At 47.4% G+C, this 23,199-nt stretch overlaps 1 protein-coding gene across 1 annotated transcript; it reads left to right on the forward strand.

The window, feature by feature from the left end:
• The first annotated feature begins 850 nt into the window (after positions 1-850).
• PAX9 (paired box 9) lies at positions 851-23,199 on the forward strand. The gene is made up of 5 exons (XM_074149577.1): positions 851-896; positions 5,034-5,660; positions 8,029-8,171; positions 13,302-13,454; positions 22,945-23,199. Exons 1-5 carry the CDS (start codon positions 851-853, stop codon positions 23,197-23,199), a joined length of 1,224 nt encoding a protein of 407 aa, XP_074005678.1.

The raw sequence follows: 23,199 nt of genomic DNA on the forward strand, positions 1-23,199 counted from the left end.
GGAGGAATAGCTCTGTGCAAAACGAAAGCCCCGTTTCAAAGCTCCGTGGGGTCTCGTCTCTCTACGCATCACACACCACCTTCCCTCCGGGGTGGGTCACCCCTAGCCGTAGCCCAAGGTTGTCGCTAAGTTGTGTCGCTGCCCTTCCACCTTCCTCTGTCCGCTTTTCCCTGCCTTTCTTTCAGAGGTGCCCAAAGTCTTCTCCGACATCCCCACGCGTTTCACCTCCACCCCTGCTCCGGCTCCAAGGTGCTCTTTGCTGTCCAAACTGTTCCCATCGCTTCCCGGAGGGAATTTCGCGACTCTGAGCCGCATGGCAGGAGCTGGGCGGGGAGGCAGGGCAGCTGCGACAGTCTGCGACAGTCCCTGCGACAGTTGCACCACGTCTATGTGGCTCTAACCTCCGCCAGCTCAGACCCACACCTTCCTCACACCACCTCGAGAAACCTGGCCACTCGGCTACACACACGGGGCTGGGGGACGGGACGACTTCGTACCCCGGGAAGGGCTTCTGCTTACAAAATATGTTGCCATATGAGCATCTTGCCTTAAGGATAGCTTCCTTCCAAAAAAAAAAAAAAAAAGAAAAAATTAAAAATCTGCAGCATAGAAGAGGGTCTGTGTGTGTGTGCCCCGCATTGGCTAATTTCTTCCTACAATGGGAGAGTGGAGGAAGCTGGGGACCAGCGAGGCGCTACATCCCGTGGAGCCCCTGCAGAAAGGCCCTCACGGGGGACGGGCTCTCTCTGATGGCGGCTGTGGGAGGCAGGAGCCGGGCATGGCGAGGCCAGCGCGCCGGCGCTGGGGTCCTCGGCCGCCTCCCAGACCGGAGGCCGGCCGGAGAGGCGGGATGCCGCTGCGTCGAGACCCTGATCCCAGCTACAGGGGAGTTTCAAGTGAGCCCTGGGGCTGGACACTGCCTGGAGGCTCCCCGGCGCCGGAGAAGGCTCTTACGGCCGGGAGGAGCCAGGGGTTACCGGCAGCGCATCGCGGCCGCTGCCGTACAAGCAATTTGCTGCAGGGAACTTAGACCGTTTCGTGGAGGAGAGAGGGCGAGAAAGCCGTGTTTGAGAGAAGGCAGAGGTGGAGTAGCAACCTCTAGCTCCCCTCTGCGATGCCCCTGTGTCGGGGGAAGTCAAGCAGAGGCAGTGACCCCTGAGGTACAACGGTCACCGGCACCCGGGGCTCCGGCAGCATCGTGCGGGACGGCACAGCTCAGTCCCTCTCTTCGGCACGGAAGGGAAGGAGCGGGAGGGGAAACGCGGCTCTTATCTGGCTCTTGCCCGAGTCTCTTTCCCCCCCCTTCCTGCTTTGATTTGCCCGGCCGGGGGGACCCCGCGGTGTGGGCGCGAGTGCGTGCCGTGGCGGCCGCCGGCGGAGCGGCCCGCACCTCGGGACGAGCCCCCTGCCCGGCCACGCGTGCCCTTTCCCGTGTGGAAACACTCCGACCCCGCGCCCCCCGCCCTCCTCTCCCTGCCGCCTTTTCCCTCCGAGTCTTCAACGATTTCCTACCTGAAAAAAAAAAAAAAATTAATCTTTTTGCCAGGCGGGTCACAAGCGATCAACAGGCTGTTGTATATTATAATGTTTTCATATTCCTCTCGGCTCCCCCTGCCCTCTACCGACTCACTGTAGATGTGACCTTTGGTATTTCAGCCCACACTCAGCAGTTGAATGGAAACAAGTTGAGCACGTTCACTTCTGATAAACATTATCCTTAAACCACTGGAGACCCGAGCAGAGTAAACGAGCTTTTCCGACAGGACCACATCAGGAACACACATTGAGAAAGGGAAAGAAACCAAATATCCAGGAGATCAGAGGCGGGCTAGGGGGTGGAGGGGTGGGAGAGGGAAGAAGGGGGAACAGACAGGTTAGAGGACACGGCGGGGGGGAGAAAAGGACACAATTGTGAGCACAATAGGCACAGATGGGGAGAGAAACTCCCCGGGCAGCGTGGGAGAGCAGAGCAGGGTCACGTCCGAGCAGCCCTGGAGGAGCTTCCCGGCAGGGAGAGCCCGGCAGAAGCACGCCTCCCGGGCGGGCAGCCTTGTCGGGGATCCCGCTAGCGACTCTGCTTCGGGAAGAAGTATGCTGTTAATGCGGATCGGAAGTTTTACGGAACGCAGCCCCTTCCATTGTTTAATTACATAATTAACTTAATTAAAGGCTGGATCCGGGTCCCACTAGTTCGGTGCCTCCTGCCTTAAAAATGTCCAGAGCAGGTCAGCTCACAACACCCAAAAGGATTCTGGCTTCAGCAAATGCCTGCGCAGCACGCCGTCGCTTTCGGACGATGGCATTTGCGCGAGGCGAGGGGTGGTGGCGGTGTCCCCTTTACCAGAGGTAATTTTATCTAGTTTGAGGAAGCAACACAATTTACAAGCGTCATATTCTGAACGAGCATGGGCAGCTCACGTTTCTGAAATAACCCCAAAACTGCCATAGAAAATTTGTTGTTGTTGGGTTGTTTTGGTTTGATGTTTGTTTTTTTTTTTTTAAATCCCTGTGAAGGAAACAGACGTATCCGCCGATATTCCGATCAAATAGAGATACCTGCGAAAGAACCACGATCGCCTTCTTTCCACCGCAAGAATCACGCCATTAATTTCTGAGCGATCTCCAGCAACATCCTACTTCTAACTATACGTTCATTGCGGTATGTGCAGGCTCTGAAATCTAGTTTGATTAATTTATTTGTTAGGTTGGTCGGTTGTTTTTTCCTAAAAATATCTTACAAACGTTTCAATTACAATAATATTTATACAGTGTTCATATACACCAGCGACATCAATTTCATATTCTGCACGCTGATATTTCGTGCACTCCCGTCACCACATTATTTCTTTTCACGTTTTATTTAATTTATAGAGCCTGTACCTTCGAGACTCTATCAAAAAACGAGGAAGAAAATGAAACAGAACAAACAAACAAAACACGCAAAAAAGAATCCTAGGAAAAAATAAAGAAAAACAGGATAAAATTTTGGTCGGAGATGGGAAGCCCAAGGATCTCTGTGTGCAACATGATGTACGTGGGACGTATGTAAGAGGCACACACACAAGCTCACCGATCAGGATCCGTGCTCTAATGCCAAACTAAACACTTCTTCCACATACACAAACACGCCGTGACCCACACATACTTTAATTCCTACCAGCTTTGTCTGTTTTTCTTTTAACTGTTAATATGCAGCGGTGTCTATGATAAAGTTGAAATCAGCTGCGAGGCGTACAGTTAAGCGCGGTGCAGCGTTTAGTGTGGGGATTAAAACAAGGGCTGAACCCGTCTTTGGTGGCCGGGGAATGTCAGCATCCCGGTGCCCGGGCGCCGCCAGCCCCGGCTCCTCCCGGGGCAAGCGAAGTTGCAGCCCATTTCCCGACCGGTGGGTGGTTTCCACCGAAAATAAGTCAACGCTCACCGCTCGCAGCCTTCTCGCACGCCACCCGCGAAACATTCGTTAGCGAATATTACAAGGAGGCGACCGTAAGCAAGGAAGAACTTTTCTCCCGCATCTGCGAAGCCAACGCGGGACAAACGGCGCGCGTGGGGAGACGCCGCTCTGCTCTGTCAGGGAAAAGGGGGGGCTGCGAGCCCCGCCGCCCCTGCCCCGGCCGCTTGCTCTGCGAGACGGGCGGCGCCCGCCCCGACGGCGTCCCCCGTCCCCCCGGTACCCGCCGCCCGAGCGACGCCCCACCACCGACCGCACTTACCGCCGGGCAGGTACGGAAGAGCCATGGCCGTAACGGCGGGGACCCAGGTGCCGGTCCCGCCCGCCGGGCAGAGCGGAAGGGCCGCCGGGCGCCGCGCTGTCCGTCATCTCCCCCGGCCACTGGGAGGGCGTCTGGGCGGTGGGGCCGCCCCCGGGGGCGGGCTCGGGGGAGCGGTGGGCCGCGGCGCCCTGCCCAGCCCCGGCCCTGCCCACGTTGCCCCGAGGTTGAAATGCAGAAGTCAAGGCTCTCTCCTCGGGAAGCAGATTTCCTTGTAGCCCTTTTCCCCTCACGCCCCTGCTGCCTCCTCGGTGGAGAGCGGAGAGCCTCGGGGGCTAGTAGCAACCGGGAGCGCCGGGAGCCCGGCTGCGGGCACAGGTCTCCGTCTGGGATTTAGGGCGGCCCCAGAGGTGTCCCGCTCAGAGGAATGGGTAAGTGGCCGGGAGCTGCAGGAGGGTTCAAGTGCTGTCAAGAGAGGGGGAGCACCCGTGCGCCGTCATCTGCCGCCGCCGCAGCTCCCTTATTGACTTTGCTCGTGTTCCTACAAGTTGTAAGAACACGTTAAGGGTCAGGAGCCGGGAAGAGAGAAAAGCTAATGACTGCTCGGTTTATTATTAATGCTATTAGGCGAGTGCGAGGCAGGATCTCAGCCGGGTGGATGGCTGGAGCCTGCGGCACCTTGTATATTATTCCTGACACCGATCTTAGCAGTTAACATTTTAGCACGTTTGTTTTACAGCCTGGTGTAATTGTGCTGTTAAGCGAGAGGCGCTAACAGCACCAGAAACGGTCTTTAAAAAGTTAGTCGCGACTCAGAAGCACCGCGTTGCCCTTGCCTCTCCCAAGATGTAAAAGAATTTCCTCAACTACTTTTCCTTCCTCCCCCTCCCCCACATCTTCGAAAATGTTTTTCTTTTCTTTTTCTTTTCTTCGTGTTCCTTTTTCCTGTGGCAATAAAGCTGACTTGTCTGTTGGCGCGATCTCGTTTTTCATTTCTGGAATGTGCTTTTTTGGAATATGCTTGATGCACAGTCCGGAGAGCTCTGACATTTGTTGCCGCGGGTTTTCTCTCTTTTTTTTTTTTTTTCTCTTTCTGTTATTTTCTTTACTTGTTTTGGTTTTTTTCTCCCTGGTTTTTTTTTTTTTTTTTTTTCTTCTTTCCCCTCCAATTTTCGGGACATCCCGCTATTACAAAGAAACGTGCGTGGAGTAGCCGAAGGGTCCCCGAGCTGTGACATTTGCCTTGTGACGAGGAGCAGTTCAGACGCCCCCTTCTGAGCCATTCGCCGTGTCCGACGGGTGTGTTTGTGTGTTTGCTTGCAGAACCTGCCTTCGGGGAAGTGAACCAGCTCGGGGGGGTGTTTGTCAACGGGAGACCCCTGCCCAATGCCATCAGGCTGCGGATTGTGGAACTGGCGCAACTGGGGATCAGGCCGTGTGACATCAGCCGGCAGCTCCGTGTTTCCCACGGCTGTGTCAGCAAAATCCTGGCTCGCTACAACGAGACCGGCTCCATCCTACCGGGGGCTATCGGAGGCAGCAAGCCTCGGGTCACCACCCCCACGGTGGTAAAACATATCCGGACCTACAAACAAAGGGATCCGGGCATCTTCGCCTGGGAGATCCGGGATCGCCTGCTGGCCGATGGCGTGTGCGACAAGTACAACGTGCCGTCGGTCAGCTCCATCAGCCGCATCCTCCGGAACAAAATCGGGAACCTGTCTCAGCAGAGTCACTACGAGTCCTACAAGCAGCACCAGCCACCCCCACAGCCTGCTCTGCCCTACAACCACATCTACTCCTACCCCAGCCCCATCGCTGCTGCAGGAGCCAAGGTGCCCACCCCTCCCGGGGTGCCAGCCATCCCAAGCACCATGGCCATGCCCAGGACGTGGCCGTCCTCCCACTCGGTGACGGACATCCTGGGGATCCGCTCCATCACAGACCAAGGTGAGGAGGGGGGACAGGGGCCGCAGCGGCAGCCAGGCAGGGCCGGAGGGTTTCGGTCCCCTGCTCCTGGGCTCCTTCCTCTCCGAGGGTCGGAAGGAGGTTTCGTGGTTTGCATAGGGAAACTTCTTGCGTGTTCCCCAGCCCCAGCCGGGCACCGAGCTTACCGGAGGATGCGCCTCGGGACGCGGGCAGACCGGAGGTCCCAGGGTGGGCTGCAGGCGGACCAGCCAACCGTACAATATCGGCCGTCACCGCTGCCGTTGTGACCCGAGAACGGGCGAGCTCGGCTGGAGGGAACGGCCCGGGCTGCGGCGGCCCCAGGGCCCGGGGCGCACTCGGTCTCGGTCTCGGTCCCGGTCCCGGTCTCTGTCCCGGTCCCCGTCTCGGCCGGGGCTCGCTGCTGCCCTCCAGTCGCAGGCGCCGCCTTGGCGTTACCGAGAAGTCCATTTTCTCTAGTTTTCGCAATCAGGCCAAATTTGCTCCGGCAGGAAGTTCAAATGTCACCTAATTGCTTTCATTCTGGTGCTGTATTTTCCTCCGAAGCGGTGGTCCAGGAAAACGAAACCCCCCAAGATTTGCTTCTTTTATCTCTTCCACCTTCTTTCTGTTTTTTTTTTTTTCTGCCTGGAAACTGCGTCGCGTCTCTTTGCCGCAAAGAAATGGACATTTTTTCCATTTCGGTCTCTGCCAGTGAACTAACAGTGAATGTGGTTAAAACAACAGTCTAAAATAACCTTCGCCTACAGCGATCTCTGTGTCCCACTCTTCCCTCCCAATTAGCGGGGGGGGGGGGGGGGGGGGGGAGGCTGTGATTTCTGTTTTCATTGCGTTTTAACGGCAACAATCCAGTTCCAGCAGCACTTCAAATGCAAATTGATCCTTTAGACATCACAGAATAATTTTCTTGTTCTTTTCTCAAAAAAAGTGGTATTTTTTTTCAAGCAATACACACAGGAACACATAAGTGTTTTATTTATACTCATACTTACAAAAAATATTTAAGTTTTTGTCCTTCTTTGCCCTCTACTTCATGATACAAACTTTCTCCTCAGCCCGCACTGGCACAAGTAAACGTGTTTCTGAGTCGACTTTAACAAATACATGCCTGGCAATCTCTGCCCTGTGCTGGGGAGAGGTAGTGCTGGCAATGAACATTAAAAAGAATAATGAGAACATTACAATCACATGAGAAATTGAGGGTGGTTTTTTTTTTTTTTTTTTTTTAGTGAGTTCCTCTTTTATTAACACCACATTGGCAAGCAGGCAGGCCTCTGCCGGGTGCCTCGGTATCTGCCCTGTCTCCCTCAGACCTCGGAGCTGCATACAGCTTTCTGCAGTGTTAAAATCTCCCCCCTCCCCTTCCCAGCAGAGAGCCGGGGCTGCTGAGCGGCCGATGCCACAGATGGGGGCTGCTCGCCCTTGATTTATAGGATAAACTGACCTTGCTGACACGGAAAGGAAGCCCCTATTCATGGGAAAGTGTGAGATCAGCAGAAAAGGGCGCTCATCGAGAGAGCTCAATTTCTTAAGACAACTTCAGGTTTGTGCCTTTCCGCAGCCTGGGCGAGGGGCCGAGCGGGGCGGTGTCGCGGGGACGCCCGCTCCCACGGCGGCTCCGGCGGGCCTGCAGCCCCGCAGGCTCCGATGCGGCCGGGCGGGGGGCTCGGGGGAGCCCCCCCCCGCCGGGGTCCGGGGAATTTGCCCGCCTGCAAAACAGCCCGGTATTCCCGTGCCGCGACTGATGCGTGTGTAAATGACAGGACTTTTATATTTTTCTTTCCTCTTTCTTCTCTTCCTTCCGTTTTTCTTTTATTTTCCTTTCCCTTTTCCTTTTATTTATTTTATTATTATTTTTAATTTATTTTTTTTGGTTTGTTTGTTTTGTTTGTTTTCTCGTGTTTTTCGTCCCAAACTTGTTTGCAGCCTGGTTTATCTGCAGCCGTGTCGGGGTTATTTCTAACGGGGTATCGTTTGTCCTCGGACTCGCGCGCACACACACGCACACACACAGGGATTCCCGTAACTTCCCCCTTAGGAGATACCGGGGGACAAGTGCCGGGGATGGGGGGCAGCTTCATCTCGCCAGAGCAGGGACGTGGGGACGGGCGACTCAGCCAGCTCCCGTCTCGTCTGGCGATCGCTGCCATCAGCTGCACGGAGGGACCCGGCTCCCTTCTCCCTCCGGATCGCCCTCTCCAGGGGCTCCCGGAAGGCTCGGCGAGGTGTAGCGGGCGAGGGACAGGCTTCCCCTCTGCTCTGCCCTACAGCCTGCGTCCCGTGCGGAAAGGGAGCCGTCCACGGCCCGGAGCAAAGTGCTCCGCATCCCGATCCCTGCCTCTAACCCCCCTTTTCCCTCCGTGTTTCCCAGCAGTGAGCGACACTTCGCCTTACCCCAGCCCCAAGGTGGAGGAATGGAGCAGCCTGGGCCGAAACAGCTTCCCCCCCCCGGCCCAGCACGCCGTGAACGGGCTGGAGAAGAGCTCCCTGGAGCAGGAGGCCAAGTACAGCCAGGTAAAAAGAGGGGGGGGAGGGGAGGGCGGTGATGCGCAGGGCCCCTGAGCTCGGCCGTGGGCTTGTGGCCCTTGCCCGGGGCTGCCGCTCTCAGTGTGGAGCCGGTGCCGGTTTTGGTTTGCAAACGAGTACGCCACGACGGACGACGTCGGGAAAGAGCCTAGCTCCCTCCTCCGCTCCTCTCTCCTCTCCCTCCCTCGGCACAGCCGCCGCAGCCCCCCGGCAGCCCCCAGCACGCCTTTCTCCCGGCCGAGAGGCTGCCGGCGGGGCGGGCAGCGCCCGCATCCCGGTCGCCCCGGGCTCCCGGCGCTGCCCCCGCCGCCGCGGCACAGCCCTCCCGGCAGACACCCGAGAGTCGCCGCGCACCGGTCCCTGCCGGCTGCCTGCCCGCCCTTCCAGCCGCCCGGCGACCAGACCCCGCCGCGCCCACCGGGGCTCTGCCCGGCCCCGAGCCCCCGCGGTGCCGCGCCGCCCCGGGCCGGGCTGTGCCGGGCCGTGCAGCCCCGGGCCGTGTGAGCGGGCACGTCCCGCCCGCCCCCCTTAAAGCTGCGTTTTACCCTGTCCACAGCGGGCTCTGCAGGCAGGGGAATAATTTGAAAATGAGGTGTAATTGCTTCCTACATTAAGCATTTTTAAACGCTTAAGTAGACGGCGAATTTCCTACGTTTTAATTACAACACAATATAACTGTTACTTAATAAATCTCTGTCTAAATCTTTGTACTTGCTAATCAAATCCCATGCCAGGAGAACAGCTATAAAAGGTTCAACTGTTACTAGTTGGGGAAGCACAGGTTTGGAATTTTTTTTTTTCCGTGCGATGGAGACATTTCAAAACGTATCACAGGTCTCTCAGATTGTGACTTCCCTGCTCTTCATTTATTATGCTTTTAACGAAGTTGAGGAAAATCCACGATCTCTGGTTAGCATGTTCCCATTCAAAGACAGAGGGTTTGGACATATTTTTCAGTTTTGTGTCTGACTTTGGATTCCATGTCAAGGAGACTTTTGTAGCTCGGATTTGGTGCTGAGAGTAGCTCAGTCAGAGCATTTCAAATTTAAGATGTGGAGCGCAAACTGTGGGAATGCTTGGAAAGAGGTGAATGAGGCAGAGTGGGAAACATCGTAGGGCCCAAAAGTGAACAGCTACTGTATTCTATATATTACCTTGCAAACAATATACTGACCTTAATGCTGTCATATTTGTTTTGTATTACATTTTTCTATTATCCCATTATTATTCTTTTAATTTCATATTACAAATAATGAGCAATGTAGTATAGCCATGACTGTACAGTTCAAGACAGAATTAGAGTTAATATTCATCCTTCCACAATTTTCTTTAAAAATGAAACAAAGTGTTAGCAGTCTTCCTAAAAGTGATGGAAATAGCTTGTCATTATTCTGTTAAGAACAGCTGTACTGCCGCTGCGTTGTCTTAGGTTCCTGGCTGGGCCTTGTGCACACAGTTCTGCTGTGCAGGATCCTGCTCCTAGGTTGTAAACCATTGCCTCTGTTGGAATCTCATTTACCTCAACAGATGTGTTGAGGAACAATGTTATGTACATCGGGTTATTTTCAATGCTGGTGTTGGAAACTATTTTTTATCTTTTTCCACTCTTTCAATATATTTACTTTCATCTTCATACTATATCACTGTTCTACTGTCAAAATCAGTCTCAAAGTTTTGTTCAACCTTAAAGATCACCTGATATATGTAATATAAACATATTCACTATTTAAAAATGGAGCAAATTGCTATTAATAAAATGGAATTCATTAATCAAAATACATTGTCCAGAGAGTTTAAAAGGGTAGAAAAGCTAAAAAGTATCTGAAAGGTCATTTTCAGAATCGTGCTAACTAAAAGAAGACACAGAGGAGATTCCCTTCCCAGTCCTACCCCATAATAATATGGGCAAACAGAACTTGGTTGTGGAAAGTTCTAACATATAGACCAGTCTATTCATGTAGTATTCAGATTTGCTTACTGGAGAATTAATCCACATTTACATTAATTGCTTTGTCTTTCACAAGTTTACTGCCTTGGTAATTTAGAATGTATTCAGAGGAAGTTCATGTCAAATAAGAATGTGAAAATGTAATTTTTTGCAGTTTTCGCAATATTCTTTTTTCCGAAAGTTCTGTTCCAGGCAGGTGAAAATCGAAATTTATGAACTGAACTCTGCTGCATGTAGCACTGACTTACTAGCTGCCTGTTCGCTGAAGTGCAGCGAGTCTGGGGTGACAGTCTGTGACAGTAAAGTCTCACCAAAAGGCTCTGATGTTCCTAGACCTTTACATAGTCTCTTGCAAGGCGTACTGCTTTGGGTGTAAATAGATGAGCAAGGGACAGGAGAGAATATTGGTTCATTTGTACAGATGTAGCAAATGGGTATCTGGAATGGTGGAAAACGGGGAAGCCACAGTCATAATTTATGTGCCAGAATATGGTGAAATAGGCTCTGTCTTTGGACTTCAGGGTAAATGCTATTTTCCTCATCTTCTCTAGGCAAAGCTCATTACAAAAGCTGGGTCTTAAGAATGAAAACAGCAGATTTCCCCCAGAGGAGTGACTGTTCTGTAATATTCCAGGGTTTTTTTGTATTACCAAAGTCAGTGGCGTCTACAAGAGGAGTAGAGCAGCAGGGAATCAAGCGTGCCTATTTTACTTAGGCTTTCCAGTTACACAACAGGAGCAGAGAATGTGCTCTGAAGTGCAGTAACAAAGGATTTTGTGTCAGCAATAGGGAATTCTGCTGTTTCCAACAAATATCAACTATACATTGTAAGCATTAGCAACATTCAAGGTTCACCTGTCCACAGCTTGCAAACAGGTCCATAGCTATGAAGCAAGTGAAGGACTTGCTCCCCAGCCTTAGTCATGGAAGATAATAGTTTACTTCTCAAGAAATCCCCTGGAAACTCCCTCTGCATGACATAGACAAGAAAAATTGAGCGCAAAGAACAAGGTCTTCTGTAGTTTTAAAATACATTTATTTGATTCCTCCGTTAAATTGATATACATTTATTTTAACACACAGGATCCTGTGGGCCTTTTTCAGGAAAAATTCTTGTCAGCCTCTCAGACTTGTCAGTCGGCAGCCAAGGCTGATCTCTTTGATGGCTTTTAATGGCTGCATTTCACCTCTTGTCCCACACATCAGTGGGAATTCAGCCTGGGAAAAGACTCCACAAAAGAGGCAGGAAAACTTCATATTTTTGCCTCAGCAATATGCAGTTACGCTCATTTAACATGAAACCGAACCTCTGGATGTAGCACATTTTTCACTTTTAGTATTATGAATTTCCTGATGTCTCTGGGGCCTTTGTTTGTGATGTTCTTTGGTACTTGGGTTTGGGGAGTGGAAGGCTCTGCCTGGCAGACTGTGATACTGTACCAAACATTCCCCAGGAAATCACAGAGATGCCTTGTCAAGTTTCTATTTGTTTTTAATTACCTGATGTCCCAAGCTGTCGTTTATACGAAAGCAATTGCATTGTATTTTTCTGGTGCGTCATATTCACAAATTTGTCATACCTCTTTGCAAACAGAGCGACTGTGAATCAGAGAAACTGAAAAGGGAAATAGATTTTTCTGGGACCGTGACATTTTTGGGTCATAGACATTTCATACAGAGCTCAGTTATATTGCGGTATTTATCCGGAGAGGCACATTAATTGTGTTGTTGGGGGAATGGATTCTACAGATAATTATATTATTAATACAAAGGATGAATATTCTGAGTATTTCTGCATTACACAGCTTATACTGACAGCTGCATTAAGAAAAAAATAATAGTTGGAATCACTGAAATACAAATGCATTTGTACCCTGCATTTGAAATGAAAACATTTAATAAATATGTATCATATTTAAAATGCATTTTTCAGACATCTGATGCTTGTGACTTTCTGTACTAAAGTCCTGGATGTGCAAACTGAAAAAATTGTGGTCTATATTTACACATGTATGAAAATGCAGACATATGTCTGTATGATTTGTTGAGAGGCAAATAGCTTTGGAAGTATTTTTTTCTTTTTTCAGAATTATTTGCCGTGTGCATTGCAGGAAGCAGATGTGCATATTGCCAAAGGGAGCTGACGCTCATTAACAGGAAAAAACTTGTAACTGGGGTCTAAGAGCAAGCAGTTATGGCAAACTCGCTCCTGGAAAGGGTGAGCTATTCGGAGGCCTGATCCCAAACCTACCAGAGTTGCTGAAAACACTCCTCTGAATTCAGAGGGGCTTGTGAACATGGTTTGGGTGAAGTCTTTCTCTGACATGTTGAGCAAACCCCAAAGCAGAAACCGCTTCATCTCTAACTCAGCTGAACTTCATCAGCTTGGGTTAGTGGCTTGAGTTTTGGGCTTTGCTGGGAAAATGTTCCCTGTCCTTTGGTTGCTTTCTGATTTAGGGGTCATGAGCTCCCTGTGCTTATAGCACATAAGGGGAAGGCTCCATTTTAGGGCAAGTGATGGCAAATTATTGTGGGTGCAATTCTGGACAATTATTTGCACAGAAAATGTAGGCAATGTAAATACTTAGTTTCTGATCTTTCGTTGTAGACAAACAACATACTATATACGCAGTGGCCAAAGCATCTTTACTGTTTTTATCTGCAGTGCTTAGAACCCACACCATATGAAGATGAAAATGTAACCTTAAATATTATGGCCAATTACATGACCATCCTACACAGATTATTTATTGAAAAAAACAATTAGCAGATCACTTATTTTGGTATCTTATATTCTAACTAGCTCAGGATTCAGGCAGTTGGATTCCTGCTATAGGTCTGTGCAAAATCCATCAATGACAAATGTTCGGACCTCCTGCTCCTCACTCATACCAGGGGGTGGAAAGGTGTTGAGGAGAGGTGCTGATTTGCTCTTTTGCTGTAGTATCTAGCAGAATTGTTAGCAGTGCTCCTGTCTGGTGCAGGGGTTCAGACCTTGGCTCGGGGACTGTCTGGTTCCATGTCACTCTCATTAGGATCTCCAGCCCAGTGCCTGCTATTAAAATACTGTCACTAAGACGGCTTGCTTGAGGTCTAGGCATCCATGTCATTGCATGTTGTGGGTGAGGGGCATGAGCTGATCCCACTACATGCACCCGATTCCTTCTCAGGTGATCTGGATGGCACCCCATTCGAACCCCATTTGTGAGACCTGCCTCTTACTGGCCACCTGCTTCCGCGGCCAAAACACAGTGCCCTGCCCACCAACCCACATGGCTTCAGGGCACTCCACCCGGATGAAACTAATAAAGAAAGTCAGAGAGGTGAGTGAATGGTATAATTCCAGCTGCACTCTGAGCACCCTCTGCTCAAAGGGCCCCAACCCACCAGGAACTCTACCATGACAAACAGGACCAGGGACCAAAAAGGGAGAGTGGTGGGAGAAATCTATCACAGCCAAGGAGCAGAGTGCCAGGGGCAGGGGGATTAGATAGGACTTGATCTATTCAGTCTTATGGTGCTTGCACTAGAGTGGAAGTAGATAAAGACTGTATGGTGTGTTCGAATTTGTCTGTTGTGGCAATTTATCAGCTCTTAGGAATTGCCTACATAACCTAGTCATAATGACGATGGGAATTCAACAATCGATGGGCTGTGATTTCACCCTCATTAGCTTACCAGCTTCCCAGTAATTGCCTCCGCAGCATCAGAGGTTTGTTAGACAAAGCGGACTGCTCTTTTGGCTCTCCCTGAAGAGGACAAAGTGGGGACTTTACCAGTTTGACCCCACATTTGCCCAGCTTCTAGCCATCAAGAATCCCTTTGATATCTCTGTGTCCGTAATGTCTCCTTCTTCCAACCTCAGTTTAATTTAAATACCACGATATCGAAATTTCAATATATTGTTAAATATATTATATTTAGAAGGCATTTTTCACAGAACTTTTTGCTAATACTTGTAGTTTTAGCAATCAGCGTAGAAAGAACAAATATTTATTCCCGTCAGTGTGTTTGTTTGTTTAATGTCCATGCCCTGCCTGACTCCAGATTTTGCCAAAATACCAAAGGGGTATTATTGTGCAAATTTGTTCTAAAACTATGGGAATCTGTTGTTAGTTCCTATTCAAGGATGTTTGCTTATATGGCATGATTTTCTTTCTGAACTGTCCTTTTCTTCTTGTAAGCACAGGATATCTGTCTAAGAAGGGATACTCACATTGTGTCTTTGTCATGAAAATTAAGCTTTGTGCTCACAGCAAACAGAATTTGTTTTCACTCCACTTTGAGGTAGTCCAGTTGTGAGGTTTGTTAAATAATAGAATATAACCCAAGACCCAGCACCTTCACTGGGAAGGCTGTAACTTCTATTTATATCATCCTTTTTAAACTGGAATGTGAATGGAAAGCAACCATTCAGTGACCATATAGATCTTGCACAGTAATCTATGTTTGGGAGACACTTTTTGGATGGACATATTAGTGTGTGCCATACATGGTAGATTTCACTTCACTGTGAAAACCATCTAAACCCATCCCTCTTCTGAAGAAGCACTGGAAACCCTTGCTCCGCTCTTTTCCCTCAGAGTGCACTTGTAAAACCAACAAACCCCATCCACCTTGTCTCCATTGTGCCTTTTGCTCCTACCTCACTTTTCCTCCGTTGTTTTTGTAGTGGATTCCTCAGTCTCTGAGAAAGACTTATTTTTTTTCACTTTTGTTTCTGCTGTAGTTTGTTTTGGAAAAGACATAAAATGCCCCTGGCTCCTTTAGGAAAGGATTGGTGATGGTGTGTAAATTCAAGTTACTATTACTATTTCCAAAAGTGGGGTTTTATTTCCCTGAAGAGGCCAAGATTTAAAATTTGATAAGAAAATATAATTAAGAATGATCTCGATGCATGTCACAACTATAGTTAAAACACTCATTTGATATTATCTGATTTCTGTGTTATTCAGTGCAGCTGGGGATGCCTATAAGCAAAGGAAACAAGTTTAAGTTAATAAAAAAGCACACTGAACACAGGAATGGGTCCGCTCATTATTGAGGGAATTAACTTTATTTTAGAAGGAAGTAGTGTGATTTTCTCATGCACTACATTGTAATGCATTGAATTTAGTAACAGAAGAAATAACTGTAAAGAAAACAGCATCTTTGTAAGAGACACCGTATGGGATTGGGTAACTAATTACACTTGGAATTTTAAAGCACTCGAGCATGCAAATAATTTTTTTTTAATTGTGACTTCAACTAGAATACCAGCATTGCTTCGTATGACTTACAGTGAAATACTGTAATTCCCTGTTCTTGAAAGGTCTTTTCACAATTTTTGAAGCTCAGTCTTCTGGGAATCAACCCAGTTCAACTGCGCAGCAGACTGACTGTAAACCCCTTGCCCATGTGTTATTTTAAAAGCTCTTCAACTCCAGCGTATTATTGCTGTCTAGTCTTCCCTGAAAATAAAGGCATATGTTTAAAAGTAATGTCCTACCTTCAGAAAGTTCCCCCTTCTGTTCAAGGTTTTTTGGATGTCAAAATTATTTAATGACAATGTATTCACTTTTCAGAGTCTGTTCTATTCTCCTCTCCTTGCAGTGAAATTAATAGAAAATTGAAGGGGGAATACGTTCAGAAAAAGAATTTCCCTCTTTAGTTTTCATAGCTAATATGAGCTATGAAAAGATTTTTGCAAGAAATTTTTCCGGCATTATAAAAGGACAGCCAACACTGGTTTGTAGGGTGAACTCTAGATAATTCACATGCTGCTTAGCAATTTTATTACATTTTTCTTAAAAAGATTTTTTAATGAAAAATGGTATCATAAACTGGAGAAATTGACTCAGTGCTGACTTTTGTAATCCTTCTTCTGTAGGTAAGCCTGACTTACCCATGCGGGCACGTTAATTTTAGTGGGATACTGATCTGAATGAGTGTTTGTAGGATCGTGTCATTTTTCCCACTGATGCTGAAGTACTGAATTTAGCTTCAGAATTTAGCTGTAATTTAGTTAAATCCAAGTTCTACCAATGTATTATTTAAAATTATTCACTCTAAAACCTTAAAAGAAACATAGGTGTATTACTTGCATCTTTAGGTAATGCCCTTTTCCTAAATGAGATTTCCATTACAGGCCTGCTGCTGATGTTTTACTTGGAAAATTTGTTTACTCTTCCCTTGGGATCTCATATGTTGGTTTGACTTATAAATCATATTTAACCTCCAATTAAAAAGGGAGATTTAGCATGTTTGTTTCCTTTATGTTTGTAGTTTGTTTTTGATTGCTCCTAGTCTTGTTGCCATAACATTTTTGACTGATAATGTGCACGTTACTAAGAACGTCAGATATCCTCTGGGTTTTTAAGGTAATTTGCTCTTCTGATTGAAGGACTAGATATTCACCTCTGCTCCCTGCTATGCTTTTCCCTTGCTGTAGAAAAAAAATGACTTTTCCAGTAGCTACTTTGCGACTGTGTTTTCAGGACACTCAGAAAAGGTTCAGCGTTCCCAGAAGTTGTTTATGTTTTTCATTTTGAAAAATGAGCAGCGAGAGGGTGTCTGTCTGTGGAGCTACGGTAGCGTCCCTGCAGCTCAAGCTACTGTCAGCCCTCCGCTTTGCCGGGGAGCTGCTGCGCTCAGGCAGATGGTTGTGATACCTCTGCAGATTTTTTTCATTTGCTCTTGGGGAAAGGCTCCGTGCTGAAGGATCAAGGCAACGCGCTGAGCTTGCTGATCCAAAGACAGAAAGGATTCGTTCCATCCAAGTCAGCGTTAGAATTGAGAAATCCAAAGGAAACAGCAACCTTATTCACCAGAGGTGTGTTCCCCAAATCTTGACATAGGCTGAACTTCTGCTGATTCCAGCAGGGGAGTTTGGGCTGAGTCACTGTCCAAGCTCATTAGGGCTGGTGAATTAGGTAACTCGAGCTTGAAGCCTATGTTGTTTCTCCAGAAAGTTTTCTTTCCTTAGACATTTAGAATACTTCTACAAACCATGCATTCTTAGTCTATGCAATAAATTATCTATTTAATAAAATACTGTAAGAACTACATTACAACGGGCAAGTGACTCAAATAATTGGACATAATAACTTTAAAATAAGAAGAATAATTTACATTCTTTTGGACACTTACTTTAGAATTAGACTATAAAACTGAGGTGGCATCCACCTCTGGCACCAAATCTGCTCTTGTTTTTATTCCTGTAAACCTGAAATGAGATCATTTGCATTATTGCTATTAGTAATAACTAATATAAATGCAGATCTGTGATTTTGAATACTATTTATGATAAAATTTAGGTGACTGGGTAATTTTCTGAAACATTTAAAAACCACATGGGGATGGATTGCAGGGAGAGGGTCTAATTTTAGTACTTAGAGAACACATACCTAGCAAGCAAAAGGCAGAGAAGGAAAAGTAGAGAAGGAGATGAAACAAAACAAAATAATATCAAGTAATTAAAATATAGAATTTGGATTTATATCATGATGTCTGAAAGTGGAATCTAGCTTGTGTGTTTCTCTGGTGTTAACATGACCAACACAGAAAAATAAATTCAGTTGGTTTGTCTGACCTGGATTGACTGGGAAGTTTGTCCAGAAAGCTTGTGCCCTGTCTCTCCTTACCATGCGGGAGAGAGGAGACTGAAGCTGTGTGACACACTGTACCAGCATAATCTGCATAACAGAGATCAAGGTGTGTGGGGAAGAGGAACTGTTCTGACTTTTAGGAGTCCAAACAGCTAATGGAAATTACTTGTTCCAAAGACAATCCCACATAAGCTTGGTTCATCCACCCACCCCCTCTATGTCCCAAACCCCAAACAGCCTGAAAACAACAACAACAGACGTCGTCTCTAGTTAGTATTGTACCTAATGTGTCTAAAACTAAAAATTCCCTCCGTTAAAACTACTGAACCAACTCCTTCACCGGTGAAAATACACGCAGTCCATTTGTTTCAGCAGCATCATTTTATGTGACCTAAAGCAAAACTTTATGTCTACCCTGGCTTTGAATTCTTCCCTGGATATTCATTTCACTGGCACTGGTGCGTACCAGAAGTAATTCAGCAAAAAAGCACCAGACCCAACTTGTAATCCTGACCCAACCACTGTTGTTTTGCAGGTATTTTTGCAAGAACACTTTTAACTGAATTTGTGAATTGGTGGGAAGTTGTGTGTTCTAGGTTTTGAACACTGCTTTAAAATTTGGAAATACTTATTTCATCAGTTGTCTGAAAACCTTGATAGAAGCAGCAGTTCAAAGCAAATGTTTCTCTGTGGTCTTTGTAGAAGCTGGGCAGTAAGCACTTTCAAACAGGAACCCTTATCACTTGCACAGCAGAGGTTCTAGTTCAAACTACATGTTTGTTTGTTTGCTTTAAAAAATTAGATTTCCCTTGAAAAGCAATGGTTTAAATTAAGAAAAAAAATATTTATAAAACTCAAAAAACAGGTTCAAGAAGCTCTGCACTTAAAACAAGTTCTAAGGGTTTTAAAAATCCATAAACACCATGGGGTTCTCGCACTCCTAATTATGAATGTTTAGATTTTGGTGTTCATTTCCTCAGATTGAAATACTCCAGGATGAATTATTCATCCAGTATATACAGGGTCATGGAACTTAATCCCCTCCATTTATTTTAAGTGAATGTCATGTTTGTAAAAAGTGCCAGATTGACAGACAAGATTCAACCCTTCTGATAACCTACACGTTGTACCCAAAGCTGTTTAGAAGTAAAAAACTCTTGAGGTTAAAATTATTGGGTCAAGTCCTTCACTGATGAAAGTCAAGAGATGAAAAATAATTTTTTTTTTTAAAAGCAGCATAGTTTTAAATCACATAATGTGAGGTTTTCTCTATCCCCTCAGCTTTAAATTTGGATCAGAGGAAGCCTCTGGCTGCTCTGTGGGTATGGCTGAAACCTCCCCTGAAGCAGAACTGTGCTCCGTGCTGGGCCAGTCCTTACCCATCCCAGTGCCGCCTGCTTGGCTGGCTGAAGGCACTTACTGGCATTCACATCAACATGGTTTTGAGTGGTAAAGCTTTGAGCACTGGAAATAAAATAAGAATGAGTCATTAAGTCAGTGAGGCAGTGACAACAGCTTTCCAGCGCTAGTGGCCTCTGGCAGGCTGCAACTGGCGGTCCCTACACAACTGCCTCCACGTCCTGCCCCCAGTAGGTAGGATGATATCTTTCTCACATTCAAAATAGTTAGACACTATAAAAAAGATCAGTTATTTCAGTTGCAATTTACCTGAAAGATGGTGGTGGTGGGGTAAGGTAAAAGGGGTGTTCTGTCTGTTATAAATCAGGGTAGGTATTCTTCTAAATTAAGCTTTTACAAAAACTAGCAAATCTTTGGTCAACTCCCATCTGTCTTATCAGTAACAACCTAAGGAGCACCTCCAATGTCATTCAGTAACAAACTGAGGCTTCTCAATTAATTACAGTTCAGAGACTTTCATTTTACTTCACGTCACAAGACCACACGACAATAAATAGAAGTAGAGGGAAATGTATACGGTTAGATCAAATATTCATCAGCAATGCCTGAGTTAATGCAAGCTGTTCAGGAGCTCAGATTTGACCCAAATTTCTAGTTGCTGAGAAACCCCTAGCAGCCTTGTCTGTAGGCCAGGACAAGGATCGGTGGACCAGGAAAAAACGTGTCTTTTTGGCACATTGCCTGTCACAGATCTAGCCTGTGCCCCCTCTGGCCCAGCGTGGGTTCAGGCAGGGAACAGCCAAGGGACCCGGCCCGACAGGCTGCATGGACAAGGTCACCCTGTTTCTGGCAGAAGAGAGGGGAGCCGTAGGGCTGGGTATTGCGTGGTGCTTCTCACCCTCAGGGCCAAAGAATCGCCCCGGTCTGTTTTATCTACATGTACAGACACAGCTCCAGGGACTTTTTTGCCTGGACACGGCGTTTGTACATAGCAGGAAGTCATTTATTGAGGACCAAAATTTGCCTTTCTCACAGGTAGCACTATCCACATACTCTTGGTTGGGGTGGGGAGAGGTGCTTGGCAACGTAATTGCATCAAGCAGGATTTCGTCTTGGCATAATGCAGCGCTATGCACAACTTTGAAGGATGCATTTCAAGTCTTATTCTTCCTCAGATGAGATGTTATTAGAAGATCTGCCTTTTCTAAAGAGCTCTAGGAGGAAGTGCCAGCAGTTGGAGTGCAGCCTAGAGCATCCTACAGCACGGCAGCCTGTACAGCATACGGGAAGCATTTTCTCTTCTCGGTGGCAAAGTTGGAGTCTGGCTTTTCCCAGAGCCACACGTGGTAGAGGGGAGCAGTAACAACACAGGAGGCTGAAGGGACATGTTCCTCCTCTGTGGCCCAGGAGGAACCCTTTCAAAAGCAAAGCCAAGGGTTCATGGGAAATGGTCATTCATACAGAGGAACCCTATTTAAAAAGGGACTTCCAGGCACATCCTGTAGTCCACTGCTTGGTACCATCCTGTTTGGCAGTGGGCAAGCCTGGAGAAGCAGGGTGGGCTTGCAGAGTCCAGAAAAACCTCTTCTGAGCCTTAGGGGCTGGAGGTTTATGCTCCCACAATGGCTTTGAGATTCTTCAGGGACTTGCCCCAGGTCTTTTCTCCTTTTCTCCTTCCAGCAGCCCTTCACGTTTTCTGTAGTTCTTCTGCAGGATCCCTTTGGGTTGTGGCTCTCGATATCCCAGTGTTACAAAATGGCTGTAATGGCTCTACTGACTCTGTCAAAAGCTTTTTGTTGCCGTTTGTTAGAAAAAACAGAGGTGCTCTTTTCTTGTTTCACATTCTTCTGAAAAGCACTTTACACAGTGGAATAAGCAGGGAGCTTGCAGAACAGCAGCTTTTTAGGGCCTGTCACACTTTTTACTTTCCAGTAAATTCAGTGAAATGATTTTCCATGTGATTTAAGAAGTGTACTAATTTACAGTGCAATTATTTGAAGGTTTGTATTAATTAGCATTGTTGCAAACACATATTTAGAGCTAAAGCTAAAATGTAATTCTGAGACACAGTAGGGGACATGTAATTGGAGTTGAAGGTCAGGTCACATATTTGGATTTTCAAAAGAATAAGGCAAGTTCAGCTTCAACAGTGTTTATGGATTTGGAATGACAATTACATTGCTGCTGCAGCTGTATGTTTTGTACTAATTAATATACCTATCGGAGGCTTGTGGCTGGGATCCCGTCACTGCCTCCTGCTGTTTTAGATTGCTGTACACGTTTATATTGACTCCAGCAGGATTACTGCTTGGTTTCCCAAGTGGCAATGAGAGGATAGTCCAGCCAGTGGAACTGTGATTTAGACTGGTAGGAAACTCATGAGCCTGAAAGCAGGCCAGTGCTGTTATGGAGGTAAATACTGGAAATTTAGGCAGGTGCAATCGAGACAGGAATTGAACAAGTGAAATGTTAACCTCATGTGAAGTTTTAGCAGAAACAAAAGTCTGTTTCCTTTCTTAACTCTGCACTATCCAGGTTAGGTCTGGCTCTGCCAGGTGATTAAAAATGGCTGATGCTATATGATTTACTGAATCAATACCTGTTCTTTCATATTTAGATAGAAAACATTTCTGGGAAAAATACCACCCCAAAATCCTAAAACATAAACACTACACAAATTGGAACTTAAGCAAGATAAATGATCCTGGTTTGTACCTGTTCTGCTGAAGAAGCATTTACAGGGTGTGAAATAAACCACCAAACACTTTTTATTTAAATAAGGAGTCATTCATTGTGAAATCCTACCGTGGCAGACTGAAGGACTCTCCCTTCTCTATTTAAATAGAAACGCTTCTCCCCAGCCTACGGAAGGACCTAGGAAAATAGCTTGCAGGAAAGGACCCAGCCCTGCAATTGTTTTGTGCACAGAAGCCCTATTGAAACCAGGAGAAGCTGTGAGCAAAGAACATTTGCAAGGTTATATCCCAAGTACCTAGAAAACAGATTTTTTTTTTTTTTAAAAGACATCATTAATAATAATACTACTACTACTGTTCTGACTCAAGCTCTGAGCAAACAGTTACTGAAGAGTTTAAGATGCTCCCACCTCCCCCAGCTCCTTGTTACCTCTCCGCTCCGGGGAGCGTTGCTTCAGGATCATTGCCCGCGCCTGCCCGCTGCAGCTCAGGGCTCAGCCCACCCTCCTCCAGGGCTGGGGTACACAAGGTGCTGGGATGGGTCCATCTCTCCTGCCGCTGGTATGGCTGTGGTCACTGCACACCCAGCTTCATCTGCCACAGCACTACCTGCCAGGGCACCACAGTGGGGCCAACGTGCATGGGCCAACACCCCATGTGAAACGTGGGGAAGGTGTTAAATGTTACAGCCCGCCTGCTCCAACCCATGGGACATTGCCAGGAGGACAAAGGTGCTCAGTGATAGAGATGGGACAAACTCATCACAAATACCTCCAGCAGTAGCTCTCAAATGTAATGATTAGATGCAACCATAGGCTTAAGGAGTCCCTGAAGAGCAGCTTGTGGGAAGGTGGGCAGGCGTACAGGGGGGGCTTGGTGGTTCCTGCCCTGCTCTTGGGGTGTGTTCCCTAAACATCTGCTGCTGGTCCCTGTTTGGGCCAGGCTGCTGTGAGAGGTGTGCAGGGCTGATACGGGGCAGCTGGTCTTAAAAGCAAAGCACAAGGGGGCCACTGTGCCCCTGAAATCCAGCGGAGTGGTTACAGGTGGCCCTCTGGGTGTCCTCCCTGGCCCTGGTTCTTGTACAAAGCCCCAGCAGCATCTGAGGGAAGCTTCTTTTATGGCAGATCCACTGTGTTTTACTCTTTTAGAAACATTTTTCCTTTTCCTTTCAGGCACCCAATGGCCTCCCAGCTGTCAGCAGTTTCGTGTCAGCACCAGCCATGCCTCCCTACGCCACACCAGCCCAAGTGTCACCTTACATGACGTACAGCGCCGCTCCGTCCGGCTACATGGCAAGCCATGGCTGGCAGCACGCTGGAGGCACCCCGCTGTCCCCTCACAGCTGCGACATCCCCGCCTCGCTGGCATTCAAGGGCATGCAGACGGCCAGGGAGGGCAGCCACTCGGTCACAGCCTCTGCTCTCTGA

The sequence above is a fragment of the Numenius arquata genome, chromosome 6 (genome assembly GCF_964106895.1).
Source record: "Numenius arquata chromosome 6, bNumArq3.hap1.1, whole genome shotgun sequence".
NCBI classification, from domain to species: Eukaryota; Metazoa; Chordata; class Aves; order Charadriiformes; family Scolopacidae; genus Numenius; species Numenius arquata.

Bases quoted from the DNA above. Each gene is read 5' to 3' on its own strand.
- PAX9 (XM_074149577.1), top strand. From the start codon at position 851: ATGCCGCTGCGTCGAGACCCTGATCCCAGCTACAGGGGAGTTTCAA. The intron at 8,172-13,301 runs GTAAAAAGAGGG...ATTCCTTCTCAG, and splicing joins AGGAGGCCAAGTACAGCCAG to GTGATCTGGATGGCACCCCA. The intron at 13,455-22,944 runs GTGAGTGAATGG...TTTTCCTTTCAG, and splicing joins TAATAAAGAAAGTCAGAGAG to GCACCCAATGGCCTCCCAGC.